The sequence below is a fragment of the Strigops habroptila genome, chromosome 12, assembly GCF_004027225.2.
Source record: "Strigops habroptila isolate Jane chromosome 12, bStrHab1.2.pri, whole genome shotgun sequence".
Taxonomy (NCBI): Eukaryota; Metazoa; Chordata; class Aves; order Psittaciformes; family Psittacidae; genus Strigops; species Strigops habroptila.
The window spans coordinates 24,479,034-24,494,178 of NC_044288.2; the positions used below are offsets into that span (position 1 = coordinate 24,479,034).

General features: G+C 39.1%; 1 protein-coding gene across 2 annotated transcripts in view; it reads left to right on the forward strand.

Moving 5' to 3' along the window:
- The window catches only part of SLIT3 (slit guidance ligand 3), a 518,327-nt gene that overhangs the window by 25,146 nt on the left and 478,036 nt on the right, over positions 1-15,145 (forward strand). For both annotated transcript variants that reach the window (XM_030504413.2, XM_030504412.1), the window contains 2 exons: positions 1,069-1,140; positions 5,290-5,361. In XM_030504413.2, coding sequence (XP_030360273.1) covers positions 1,069-1,140; positions 5,290-5,361 — 144 coding nt within the window. The remainder of the gene's footprint in view (positions 1-1,068; positions 1,141-5,289; positions 5,362-15,145) is intronic.

The window sequence follows — 15,145 nt, forward strand, 5'->3', positions numbered from 1 at the left end:
GGCACCAAAGTTAGTGTACTGAGAGCTATCCATCAGTATGAGATCAGTCTTGCAAGGAGAATTAGTTTATAAATTCCTTTATTTTGAATTTGACTCAACTTTAAAACTAGGGTATTTTATTTCGATGCCTGTTGCAGTAAGATATAAGTTTAAAGATATAAAGATATAAGTAAGAAATTCTGATGTATTTTTGGTGTGCTTGCTCCAAAGAAAAACTGCAGGCAAGAGGGCAGCGCCAGGTCTGGTTAACAGTGGATTTTCCCTGTTGTGGGAAAGATTCCAGTTAGTAATTTTGAATCTAAAGCATAAATTAGCACAGACTGAAAGAGAGTGCAGGAGGTAATACTTGGTATGTGACCACATGAGGAAAATGTGTTGGCACACTACAGAGGTGTTAGGAAATTGAGAGTTTAAAGACAGAAGGTAGGAACTGGCAAAGGGTGAACATATGTGGGAAACAGGGCAGTGGGATTAACAATATCTTCTGAAAACCAGCATTTCCAAAAAATTGGGATCAGGAGGCTGAAGATGCTTAAAAAAAAAAAAAACCCCAACCAACCAAACCAACCAACCCAACAAACCATAACCTTTCAAATCTTCCAATCACCTGGGTAGGATCACACAGAGGAGTCACTAAAGTAGGTGTTTCCTTCTCAAGGTCTGTGTAGCTTAAGTTTCTGTGGCAGGCTAGACTCCCTTGGGTTTAGTGTAACCCCAGTTCGACCTTCATTTTGTGGCTCAATACTCTTTCAGCTATATTACACCAATTGGGTCTTGAGTATATTTAGCCTCTTACAAGATTGCAGTCTTGAGGGAGAAAGAAGCATACAGTGAGGACTGGTACCAGAAACAAAAATGAAAGAAACTCCTAGTATGAGAGCAATGTACTCAGAGAAGGAGGCAAAATGCATCAGGATTGATGACTTGCTTTTTTTGAGCTTTTACTGAAAACATTAGTTTGCACAGTTTGAGCAGCTGATGGATGGTCCAATGACGGAGATACTTTCTGCTAACTGAATTTTGGATGTCTGCTATAGTATCTGAATACTGTTTCTTTATCCTCTGCAGTGATCTAGAAAAAAACAACATCACAAGAATCACGAAGACGGACTTCACAGGACTGAAGAATCTCCGTGTCTTGTGAGTACAACACAAAGCTTGTCTTTCTTTACAAGACTATTTTAGGGTGCTGTTTCCTAAGAATGTCCATAATTCTAGAGTTCAGATGTTAGTAACTTCTGCACATTATTCAGTTGTTTGTATTGTTTTAAACCAGGCAGCTGGAACAGTTTGTGTTGTGAAACAGTAAATTTTAGTTCCATGCTGAAGTCTGAAAGTAGTTTCAGAGCTATTTGTGTTTCTCACTGGCTTTTAATAAATCTTGTGGAAAAAAGTTCAGTCCACTTGCCAATCACTGATCATAGATCAATTATACTGAAACACCAGCAAACAGGACTTTCAGATTTAGTCACTTTAAGGTACACTGCCATTAATAGCACTTTTGCAGAAGATGAAGCAGAATTTGGCTAAAGACAGCTTAGTTGTATACAAGGCAGCCTTGTTGCTCTTTGTCTGATATGGAGTAATAAATACAAAAAGATTTAGGTAGTGCTGTCTTTTGATCCTGAAGCATCAGACACGAGCTTAACTGTACTTCTGAATGGGCCTTGAACATCAAAAAGGCAAACATCAGTCTATAGAATTTGTCATTCCGGATTTCCTGTTTTCTCTTCTATGAACCTCAGATGGCACCCCTAATTTAGTGATGAAAATTAGGCCTACTTGAGAGATATTTATTGTACTTATACATAGACCTTTTCTCTTAAGAAAATAATCTTGGGTTAGAGAACAAGAAATAGATTTTGAAGATGTTTCAGACCTTTCAGGACTTTTCCCCTTTAGTTTTCTCTAACAAGTAGTTTAGATCCTCTTCACATCAACACAGAAGCAGACCTAGATATTGAAGCCTCTGCCAGAAATACTGTGGGGATCTGCTATTTGCTTTGTGGAAATTAGGTTAATTGCATTACTCTTATATGTAAAATCCAGTATATAGTTTTAATATTTGGGCATGCATGAGAGGGTGGGGGAAAAAAGCCAGATGAGAGATACAGAATAGTTTTGAACATAATGCACTGAATCAGTTGAGGCTGAGCTCTTAGGATCTTGGTGTTTCTGGGACTCTCGTTTAAACTAACTGTTGGTTTCTGCCTTCACTGGGCTTGTATTTGGTCACTGAGTGCTACTGCAGGGATGGAAATGTGCAAGTTTCTCAGTGAGAAACACTGGTGCGTTGTCAGGGAGATTGTATACACATGTGTGTAGATCTAAGATGTTTTTATTGAAAACATTTCTAAAATGAAAGTTATTTATGTTTATAGTAACCAATGGATTAAGCTCAAATTTCTAGTTTTACTTTAAAAGAAACAAGAATTGATTATCTAGTTCTGTTTATCAAGTTACATAATAGTGACTACATTCTGTGTGTGTGGTGTCACACACATTCTGTGTCTAGCTCACCAGCAGTACTTCATTGCACTTAATTCCAAGTTCTAGTGACAGAGACAAAAACCTAATCTTGAGTTGGTCCCAACACTGGCAGAGGCAGGTTGGTTTTACCACTCTATTGACCCCTTCTGAAACAAACAGCTATCAAAAATCAAGAAACACCCAGTTGATCTGTCCTGGTTTAAACCTAGCCGGTAAGTCAGCAGCATGCAGCCTCTTGCTCACTCCCCTTTTCCCCCCCACTTCGGGTGGGATGGGGAGGAGAATGGAAAGAATATAAACCCCCCAGGTTGAAATAAGAACAGTCCAATAACTAAAGTATAGTACAAAACTACTACTACTAATAATAATGATAAGGGAAATAACAAAGGGAGAGAACATAAAACTAAAAAGGGAAAGGGAAAAAAAACAAAAAACAGAAGTGATACAAGCCCAATACAATTGCTCAGCACCCGCCGACCAATACCCAGCCCAACCTGAGCAGCATTCTGCCCTTGCAGGTAACTGCCCCCAGTTTCTATACTGGGCATGACATGCTGTGGTATGGAATACCTCTTTGGCTAGTTGAGGTCAGGTGTCTGTTGAGGTCAGGAAGCCTCTGCTTCCTCCTGGCTTCTTGTGCCCCTCCTCACTGGCAGAACATGAAGGACTGAAAAGTCCTTGTTCGGAGTAAGCGCTACTGAGCAACAACTAAAACCTTGGTGTGTTATCAGCATTGTTCTAAGACTGAAGCCAAAACACAGCACTGCACCAGCTACTAGGAAGGAGAAAAATAACCAGGACTTGACCAGCTGAACCCAGAACATAATCTCACCAGCACGCCCTGAAGATTCCTTTGTGTAATTCTGAAATTGCCCTCTGCAGTCAATGTTTTACTTTGAGTATCTTCTAAAATAAGCCTTAAAACTGCACCTGTTGAACTGTTACAGATACTTGGTGATAATTCAGTGAATGAATGAATTGAATTGAGAAGGTCAGTCTTTTCTCCTACTACCTTAACACTTTTGAACAAGTTGTCATATACTAAGAAAACATTTCAAATCTATTGGAAGACTTTTTGTTCCTGTGGTGTTTCTCTCCTCTCTAGCAGTGGAGTTGCTTATATTTCCTTGGCTCCCATCCCAACTGTCAATACCATTTTGCAAGTCTTTTAAAATACGTGTACTGTATTATTGTTAATGTCAGTAGTTGTCTTGGTTTGGTTTTGGTTTTTTTTTTATAGTGTCAGACGTCTAATGCTGTTGCAGTCATTTATACTGAATGCCGTTAACAATAAGCAAAATAAGGCCTGCCATCTTTACATCATGTTTCTTTTTGTTCTGTATGCAGTACAGGTTTATGTAACATGTTTGTTCAGCCTTTGAGTGAGGTGTTTGCTATACAAGTCATAAGGAATAAAACCAGAATATATCAATTAAAAACAGATATATCCCCATGTGCAATAGGGATATAGTTGAAAGCGCGGAAACATAAAACCTGTCCCAGAGTTCCTAGAAAGGAAGTCTAGTCCTCTTTTCAGACATCAGAATGAGGACAGCAAAGAAGTGATCTGGAAACTGGTAGAAGAGTACAACAGAAACCAGCTTCCAGTCTTAAACTGACGACATAGATGCAAAATATTCCTTTGTACACATTTGCCTTTTAGCCTTGTAACTTCATCTTGTTTCTCTTTCCTCATGCAGTTTTTCCTCCCCCTCCTTTTAGGAGCATACCTCTCTTCTTCACATCTTTGGGGTTTTCAAATTTCACTTTTTGATCTTCTTATGGGGTTTTAAATGATGAATACTCTCTTGCTGTCCGTCTTCTCAACTGCTATCCTCTTGAACAGCTCTGAGCATCCCATAGGATTCGGTGCGGATGGGTGGCTGTTGGGAACAGGCAAGAATGGTGCTTTTGCACTAGTTAGTCTTGGCTGAGCCCAGACTTACTGTGTGTTAAGTTCTTCCTTTCTGTGTTATAGCTAAAGCCACATAAAATGTTCAGAGGGCCTAGAGACCGAGAGCATCTGAATGCTCTTACAGAAGCAGAATATGGGGGTGTGAGAGGAAAACGTTGGCTTAAATGGAGCTGTTGGTCTCTATTCCTTGGCTTCCACTACACCTATAAAGAGCATTTCAGCTGTGTAAATGAACAGTCGTTTCCTGCACAGTATAAATCAAAGAGAAGCCAGCCTCCGTTGCTTGTAACTTATCCTTGTCTTAGTCTCAGGGGTGAAAAAAAGCTGGGTCAGACGCAGTGGAAACCTGGGACTCTTCCCTTAGGGTTTTGCACCATGTTGTACAGCAGGACTGTAGAGGGCTGTGATACATAGCTGCCATGGCTATATTTCTAGAGGGCTGGAACCCCTTTGGATTGCTTATGAATGGTTTACTCTGGGGCAAGCCGGAAAGTTTTGCAGAACACAAAGCCTGGACCAGAATGTATGTTGACATTGAGTAGGTTCCTGCTATGGGCTGTAGGAGTCAGTTATCTCAATTACATTACATAAACCAAGAGTAATATACTAAAGATGTAACAATCAGCTTCAAGACAAACACCTTTCTAAGCATTATGGCTATAAAAGTTTAGGAACAAGAATATTTCCCAAATCTGGCAGTCAGGAGGCAATTTTTGACTCACTCTCTTGTTAGTGACCAAGAGAAACAGTGCAATGTTTTTAATCATCTCTAATTATAACTGTTACTGGTACTTCTGTGAAATGCACTTTTGTAGCCTGTGTGAAGTGGGGAAGCTGTTGTATTCTGTTGTCTTAAAATTAACTGTTTTTTTCTGGAATTGCAGGCACTTGGAAGAAAATCAGATTAGTGTGATTGAACGTGGAGCGTTTCAGGATCTAAAACAACTTGAACGGCTGTAAGTATGTCTATTTCTGTACCTATGGGAAATCTACAGGTTTTCTACCTCACTATTAATGATCATTTATAGTATTTCATGATGATAGAGTAAACTTCCTTCAAGAAAAGAGAGGGGTACCTGCCTAAATTTAGGTATGCTCTTAAACACAGTTGAATTTATATTGTGTGATAGTTAATACTTGAACTAAAATGTGTAATTGCTTGCCAAGAAAACTTGGAACTGTCAGTTCCAGAATCTTAATAATAGTATCAAAAGGTCATTATCTGGGCAACTCTTTAAATTGGTATGTAGGTGAAGAAAGATTTGTTTACAACGATTTCATATTATATGTAGGTTATATATTTTTTTTTTTATTCATTTATATATAAAATCTATGCTAATGGAAATTGAGGTTGTCTTATCTGAGAACCACAGTATTTCTAACACTGCCGTTAGACTTAATTTTCTGCTTAGCTTCATTTCCCTTCAAATTACACAATGCCACTGGTACTAGTGAGTGCCAGGGTATCCTGCAAGACTTGGTGGAGGCGAGATTTTGGTTTTCCTTTGCTTTTGACAGCAATTTAATTTATTTAAAAAAAAAAAAAAAAAAAAAAAAAAGGTGAAACTAAGAGGGGTCTTAATCCCGGATCTGATTTATAGAAAACTACTGGCCCTGCAAGAGTATAAACTTCAGTATCAGGAAGTACCACAGTAGTGCTATATCCAATTGCTCCTCTGAGCAGTCTGTACTTTATTAGCATTGTCATGAAGCTGGGTTAATTCTGTCTGCTTATGATGGAGCAGAACCAAATCTCTCTAATACCGAGATACTTCAAGAAATTATTCTTTGTTAGAGGTAGTGACTAGAATAAAATCTCATGCTGGTTTGGAGTGCTGTTTGTTAAATGACGAAGCAGGATTTTATGCTTCATAACTCTGTTATTTGCAAGGCATTTGTTGTAGGACTTGGTATTTTCTAATTCATATTTTCTAAAGCAGCTTTCGAGAGTTAAGTTCCCACTAGAGGCTGTTTGAGAGAAGTGTGGAGTATTGAGCATATGCTGTACTAAAACTGTTTCAGATGATCTCAGGATTAGATTCCCATTTAAGTTGTTTAACTAATGTGTTGAACTTTTTACACGAATTTACTCAGGGTTTTTGTCTTGAGTTTCAAAGCTCCATTTATGGCAATAAGGGAGGTGAGTTTTAAATTGTGATTATAACCCATTTTTACCTATATTCAGTTAGAAAGCACTTTCAGGAAAATAGTTTCATCAGAGCTGATTTCTTTTACGTTTCCTGGGCAGTAAAAAATAACCAGCTTGATTTTCCAAAATTAAGCATAGCCTGACACTGTAGAAAACAGTTTGTTCACATTATAGCTCATCTGTGCGAGTCAGTATCCTGACTAAGTCCTAGTTTTAAGCTCATTATATATATATATGCATGTGTGTGTGTATATATATAAACAAACCTTTCTCTATTTAGACAGATAGACTTAGTTAAACTACGGAATGAGTTTGAAAAATATCTGGCGAGAACGGCTAGCTATTAGAAACCAGAAATAATACTCAAGTGTCATCTTAGTGTGTTGTTTTCTGAAGAGCCTGCTCTGTTAGCAAGTGAAAATCATTACTTTGTGAAACCAGAAGTTAGGAAATGTGATACCTTTGATAGTGTCTCTTTAAGGATGTGAGGTTTGAAAATCTCTTTCATTTTCCTGTGCGAACTCTTAACTTGGCCCGTTGAACGTACCGCATCTCTGCTTCTCTTTTAGGATTGCCTGTCATTAAAATATTTCCTAAATTAATGTAGTTATGAAAGGGAGGCCTGGAAACTTGCAACTTTTTGGTATTTTAGCTTAAATCATTTTTAGGACAAAACTATGAGTCAGTAGGCTTTGGAGAATGAACTGTGGAAAGTTTGGCATAACTTATAAAGGCTAAATTGCAACATTTTAGGTAATATTAAAGCTATTTTATTAAGTATTGTCAAACATTGCAAAATGTTAATGAAGAAAGTATGCTGTTTGGATTTTAAAAACCTGGCTTTTTTCCATTTAATTTCTTTCAAATAACAAATAAAAATTGCTTATATTGCTTTGATTTTGGAATAACATTCTTTTTTGATCTATTGAAGTAGATGCAAAAGTAATCGTTAACTTTTGAAGCACAGCAGCTGCATTGAGTCAGACTTGAAAAAACAAGAGTAATTTCTATTCCTGGCGAGATACCATGTATAAAGGTCTTCCAGTCAAAGTACCAGTGGGTGTATATTGTTCTACACCCGCCCCATGGTGATCATTCAAAGGGCATAACCTTAGGGTAATATTATTTTAGTATGATACGTTTTCACTTGTCTGGATAGTGAAGCAAATTCCATTGTTATTAATGGAGTAAATGAACAGAATTCTGTTTGACATGTCCTGCATAACAGTCTAAGTAAATTTTCAGTCAGATGTCCGTAAAGCTCTTGGCCACTGCTGCCACAGGCACCAGGATGGTGCTTCTCCAGGTATTTGGATTTGACTCTGATTTTTGGTTTTGTGGGAGATTAATGCTCCCAGTACCAATTGGAGTGTCTAAAGGCATTATTTAGATATGGAGCAGGATATTGCCAAAATTGTATATTAGCTTAATAAGGCTTGGTAATATCAGCTGAAGGAAGCACTGAATGCAAGATATGGTAAAATGATGGATGGTACAAAGTTAAGAAATAATGTGGAAGGTAGAAGCCACTTCTAACTTTGGCATGTTTGTACTCAGCTTTCCAAAGGCGCAGGAACTTTAGCCATGGCCTCTTAGTAAAATTCAGTGGTTTTAGTAATAGAAGTTATTTTGCTGAGTCCTAAGAATTCTTCAGAATGACCAGTGGTACTTGCCACAGTGGAAAACCAGAGGTGTTTCTAGTGGGTTTATTCCAGTAAGTTTCTATAGTTTTATTCCAAAACATAAAGATTCGTGGTGAGGTAGCTGACCAGAAGAAGTTAAGAGGCAACATTAATGGAAATAATTGGTGCATGCAGCTTACTACCCTCTACTTATTGCACTGGTGTTGAGCCTCAGACAAGCCAGCAGTGCTCTGGTGCAGTGTAATACTGCACTGCTTGCAGAGCCTAAGGTTCACTGTGACTTGTGTGTCCAATGTCTCCTCTAAGGCTTGTTACCTTCTCCCAGGCTTCCCGAGTGATCACCTTTCCTTTGGCTCTGAAGTGCTTCTTTCCCCAAAATGCTCCTGGTGGATGTTGAATGACAGACTGGGCAGGGCAGATGTGTGCATCTGTTCAGCAAGTGGTTAAGAAGCTATGAAAATGTTCTGCTAAACTTGACAGTGCCACTTGTAAATTGTCATAGTCTGCCCTTCTTGCCAGTAACAGGGGAACAGTTTCAGAACCACACCTTGTTCCCGTTGCATGTGGAAGGCTTCAGAAACTCCAGTTCTTTTTTAGCTAGTTTCCTTCTGCACTTTTTTTTTCCTAGTAGTTAACTGTGAAAGGTCTGACTTTGATCCTCTTCCCTGGTTTTGTTTTTGGTGGTTTGAAGTAGCATGCATATGCCTGTGCAAACACAGTGCTGTTATACTGGCACAGAGTATTATACCCACACTGATTTTGGCTTTTAGCATTTCAGCTGTATGCTTTGCTGTTAACACTCTGTATGGTTTAAAGATAAAATGATTCTGATATTCCATGTACAGAGAGAATCAAGAAGAAAGAGGCATACTGGTGGGCCTAAAAGATGATCTGAAAAGTTTTCCAGAGCCAGATGTATGGCACACATTTATGTGAAGAATGAGGCAGGATATAAGACACCAACGGATCCTGACTTTTCCACAGCCAACTGCCAGAAATTGTCACGTAGCTGTATTATCTTCAAAAGGCTGGACTTTGGCTGATGGCTGGTTCTTTCTACTCAAATTAGTGTCTGTAGCTAGCATAAAAGATCTCAACATCTGAAAATACTAAAAATATGTTTTGTTGTTTAGAGGAGGGGGGGAATATATAAGCGTGGCCAAATCAAATCTTTTCTAGGTTGGAAAAAATGATTAGCTTTAACCAAATGAAAAACTAGAATCCAGATTTTAATCCTTGCCTATACATGTATGGGCTTGATTTTGTGCTAAGACAGAGGTCAAAATGGAAATTGCGTTTGACCTTTAACTGCAGAGATGCTATTGTGCGTTGAGTCTTTGTAACCGGTTTCCCAAATGCTTGATTAAGGTATTAAAGCATATTTATTTGGCATAGTGTGCTGTAAGATTGCTCTTAGTGACCAGAGATGCTAAGGAGAAGAATAAATTGCTCTGTGATGCTTCACAATCTGGATTTCATAAATTGAGATTGAAGAGGCTTTAAATAAATCATGTAATACAAAAAGCATCTTCCATAATTAACATGCTGAGTGGAAAGATTGCTAAGTGCTTCAGAGGAGGGGCAAAACAGTGAAAGCATTGGACAGTTCTTTGCTGTTGTAAACAAAGGCTTATTGCAAGTCTTTGGCAGCCTGGACAGATCTATAGTGTTTATACAGGCTTTGCAGTGCGTGCAGTGTAGATGCTTTTCTGGTTCTATGTACATGACCCATATTTATGAAGCCATGTGCATTTGTAAATATGTAAAACAGTTTGAATGTAACCTTTCAGAAAAAAAGCTTTATTCTTTTGTGTCTGCATTTCTCTATGACATTATGGATAACATATCTAATTGGAAATCAGCGATCATAAAATGCTTATCTGGAAACGCTGGAGAACAAAGACACACTAAAATGGATTTAGAGCTGTGATCTGATAGTTGATCAATTTTATTACTTGCACACTTTCCTCTACCTTCTCAACTACCGCATGTAAGTTGGTGTAGTACCAGGTTTGCTACCAAACCTCCCCAGGGTCAGGTGGTGCTTCAGGAGTGAGGATTGATAACCTTGTGCCTGTGTTCTGCTACCCAGGCAGCTCCTGACACTTGGCCTTACCTTCTGACGAGGGTATGAATGGCATGAATTGGGGCTGCTTAGAGGCATGTTGAAGCTGCAGTGTCTTTGCATCTTGGAAGAATGGGTTTCTTTGCTGTCAAAGACAGTAGCATTCCCCATTGATTCCTGGAGAACGGAGTGTGTAGCGTATGTCAAAATTTGAGTTACTGTTTCATATTGGGCAGAATTACTGCTCTAACAGTCACCATCAATAGGATAAAACAAACCTGTGCTGCCTAATCTCAGATCACGGTCTGTGTGTCAGTGATGTAATCTGTTGTAAATGGGCACAAACAGTTTCTATCAGAGACCTGTTGTAAACTTGGCCACTCTTTGTGGAAGCTGGCAAAGAGTCTAAAAACCTGAAATTCAGTTTGTGTGTTCTTGTTCTCCTGGTTTGAAGGATAGACTAGTACTTGATTCTTGCACTGCCTGAATCTGAGCTAACAATATGAAGCTCCCTGCTGCATTGGCTGATGACTGCAACTTCAAGTATTATTTATTGATGTTGCTTAATATTTAATTAATATTGTTAATGATGTTTGTCTCATATCTTGTGAGAAATTATTCCAGTTAAATAAAAAGGAATCCTATAACCAATGTGTGAAAAGGCAGTCTCTTTTATCTTGCTTTTGCAAGACAAGTTTAGCGCTGCCTTTCAAAGGAGCGTCTGTATGACCGCTTACATTAGGAGAAGTTTAACGTGATGAACAAGAACATTTTGGCTGTGAGTATCTGAAGGGGTGCTGTTGATTTTTCTCCTGGGGGCCAATGGGACAATCATGGAGCACACTGTATTGCACAGTCTTCCTAACATTATGTGAGTCACTTCCATTCCTTTTTACTTTCCAGTTTGGGGTTTGGCCAAGGCTTCCCCTTCAGACAATCCCTCTGAAAAATACATGGGAAAATCAGGAATTTATTTGGAGTAAGTGTTTGGTTTAACTTGCATGGGTACAGCATTACTGCTTTCGTCAAGAATTGTGTTGTTTTGAGGTGTGGGTCTTACCTTTCAAGTGGCCACAGTGTAGTTCTTAGTACTTATGTGAGGACCACATTATAAGTAATTAATCTGCATAATTTTCTGACCCTGGTAGCAATAAAGTAGCAGCAACACCCTCATACACAGTTTCCTAAGTTCATGAGTTTCTTCATCAACTTACTGCACAAAAATTGTTCCATACTTTGACCCTGCTTCTGATTCACAACCAGAAGTCTAGAGGAAGATTAAATCTTCTCTATGTAGTTTTTACTTTGGAGGAGTGTGTACTTACTCTTTCTATGGAGTACAAGAAATCATTCTCCCTGTTTTTGCCTTTTGTCTTACTCTCAGAGAACAGCTATCCCGAACTGACATCAGGAGAACTGTGTCTGAGTTCTAGTTCATCCTCTGTGGCAGAAGCCAGACAAATGCTCTTGTCTTCTAATGTCCATGCAAAGATAAAAAGTTGAGTTCTAAAGTGTTCATGTGTTAAGGCTGTGCAAATTCACATCACAGTGATATGTCACATCTTCCTGTAGCATCAAGCAGTTCTTTCTTCCGGGCATCTGCATGAGAGGTACCTTCCTGGGTTTCTTTTGTGAGCCTTGATTACTACAGGTTTTACTGGTCTGTGTCATTACTTCTGCTTTCTCATTATTCTGCCATTCTTATTGCTGATCCAAGTGCTGCGATCTCCTACCCTGTGCTGTCTTCTCATGTATTGTAAAACCAGAGTGACTTCCTGGTCCCCAAACAGACAATGTCTTACCACAGAGCTGTTCTGCTGCCTCTTCTGTATAGCTAAATCAGAGCTAGTCTACACCAATGCTTTTCTTTTCTTCTAAGGGGAAAGAGTTGTCTTAGTTGTTTTCGTGGGCTCGTAACTGGATAATGCCTTCACTTTAAATCTGGCATGTTTATGACTCATTCTTGGAGCTGATGGTTTCTTCTCTGAATTCTCTGTGGAATCTTTCTAAATGCTGATAGATAGATTCACCTAACCTTCAAACCATAGGTATCATTTCCAGCCAGATGAAACATTTTGGAACTGGCTTGATTAATTTGACTGGCTAAACTATGAGCCAAGACCTCAAGCCTTGTCCCTTCTTTCTTAAAGACCAACTTGTATGAATTTGCCTCTTGTGCTGTTGGAGTTATCTGTAAAGGAATCAGCATGATCAAGATTTACTCTGTTGGCAGAGGGGTTGAGACCCAAGCCGCACCATCTCTCATCAGCCTTCTATAGCCTTCCAAAAAACTGCTTCATAGGCAGTTTTAATCCAAATGCCCAGTCTTTGGAATTGTAGAAGGTACCTTATGAGATTGAGCGACTGTGAAACAATACAGTAGATGCAATTCAGGGTTGAAGAACAGGGAAATAGAGAGGGGAAGAGGGGTAGGGAAATCCTAAAATGTTGGAGCTCCTACAAGACTAAAATAGAAGCTCACAGATGGTCAGCAGAAGGCTGGCTATGTTCATGAAAGAGAGATCCATTGAGGGATGCTAAACACGCAAAACTTGATCCAGCTAAGAAGACTAGCTGAGAGAGGCTGCAAGCTAACAAATCTGTGCTTATGTGCCCTGTGCTTATGGCTCTGTATGCGCCTGCATATTGGTACTGCTGGAAACAGGTTGCTGATCTAGGTTGGCTAGAAATCAGTTCCAGTACTGGATGTTTTCTGATGTTTCATCTGTTACAAGAAACTAAGCTGCTTATCATCTTTTCTAACTCTTATTCTCCTTCTACTGAACTATCTGCCTACAATTCAGGTAGTAGGGATATGCTGTCCTTTCATGGAGAGGCCTGAGAGACTCCAGAAAGCTCTGCTGTTTTTTCATATCCAGAGCAGAGGTGTTTCATGGACTTCAGCTGCCCCTCACCCTGCTAGGAAGCTTATGCTGGATATCTGACTGGAAAGGAGTGCTGTCAGGTCACCAGTAACAAATCCCTGTTTCCTGTAAGACTTGCTTAAAAAAAGAAATCCCAGGCAAAATCAGTATCTTCGCTGAGAAATGTGAATGGTAATGCAAAGATAAAGTAATAGCTACAAGATTTATTCAGGAGGTACGATGGCAGCTGCTATACAAGATACAAATGGTGGATTGCTTAGTTGTACAGTCAATATCTCAGTTTACATTGGGAATCACACAGGACAAAGCTAATAGCAAGTAGTTGGTAGTTCTTGGTGTGCAGGAGTGTGTGTGTATCTGCAAATAGCAAAATAGTAGAAGGGATATTGATGGTTTGAGTGTGAATAGTACACCTGAGTAAATCACTGGGGAGGAGTGCAAGTGCTGTATCTTATCGGGGCGCATCTTGGCTCAAGCTGACAGCTCACCTTTATTAATTCTTGGAAGGAAAGAAGGAAGCTCATTAATTTTGTATTGCTTTTGATTCAGCTTTATGTGCTGCTCTTGGCTCAAACAGCAAAAAGCAATGTTCCCAAGACACGGCTCGCGTACTTCACTGCTCTCTCACTACTGCACACTGGCTACTCTGGAAGATTTCACTGAAATGTATTTTTCTTCTGTTACTTAACTGCCAGTACTTCAGAGGAGCGTTGGTCATTTGTGTAAAGGACAGCAGATACGGAGAGGAAAGGTTTTATATGTTTTCTAAAGCACTCTCTGCTGTTCCCACAATTCAAATATAGAGTCAATAAAAAAATTGTGGTGGGGGGAGGGACATTTGCGACTCTTAGTCCAAAAAGTTGTTCTGGTTGGAAAGGAATGTTGTAAGATCTCCAGTACATACATTTCCATATAGAGTCAAGATTCTCACGACAGTTAAGGACTGAAGAAAATAGTATGGCCTGTTCCATGCAGATGTGCAGTTCAGATAGTGAATAATGTGTTCTATTATTTATATTAATTTTTCAGGAAAATGTTACTTTGTTTTGGCTGAAGTAGAATGATACTGTCCAGTAATGAGAAATCACCTTTCCTACATAGCAAGTAATAAAATGCACATCTCTAAGTGTACTCAAAGCTTTAAGATGATCTTAAGATTTTTTTGAAGTCCAAAATGCATTAATTTCCTTTTGAATTTTGTTGATTTCGTATGTAGTGCAACTTCCAGTTTTAGCCGTTCCTTAAGAATCTTTTGCTGTAAACTGTTACAGTTAATAGTCCAGCAGTGTGTGGTGTTGATTGCCATGGTCCTGGTCCATTAAGCACTGAAGCAACTACCTGTTGGCTACTTCAGATGCCAGTGCCACTTCTTGCAGCTCTGAAAAGCTGCCCTGTCCCAATGCAAGATAGGACAATGCATGTTCAAAACAACTGTGGCCACAGCTTTGGTCAATAAATATTCCTAAGAACTCATTGGTTGAACTTCAGATGATGTACCACAGGGCTGAGCTACCACTATAGCTTTGAAACTAAAGCATTCATGCTATTTTCCAGAAAGGCAAAATAGAAAGTCTTTTGGAAGCAAGCTGCTAAAATCCTAAGAATATTTATTATAGTCAAGGTTAGAACTTGATAGTATGTAATCTGATTGTACAAGACAGTGAGCATGCAGTGTATCTACATGCTTCCATAATGTCCGTGTCTCAGCATCTCAAGGTGAATTAGCGTTTACCTCCTTGTGTCAGTAGGGGCTTGCAGGTAGAACTCGGGATTCTTTGGGAAATGCAATGGTTCCAGTGTAAGTGTAGATCACTAGTATATAAGACTGTGGTAGAAAAAATAATAAGCATGAAACAAGTTGTAGGAGCGAAGCCTGGTAACTGAGAGGTGCCCAGTGTGCATTTTGCCTATGCAGAAAGTTAGTCTCCTTTTGAGTGTCTTAATAAAGCTGGCTGTGTTTCCATTTCCGAGTATTTAAGTAGTTCAAGCCACGTTGTG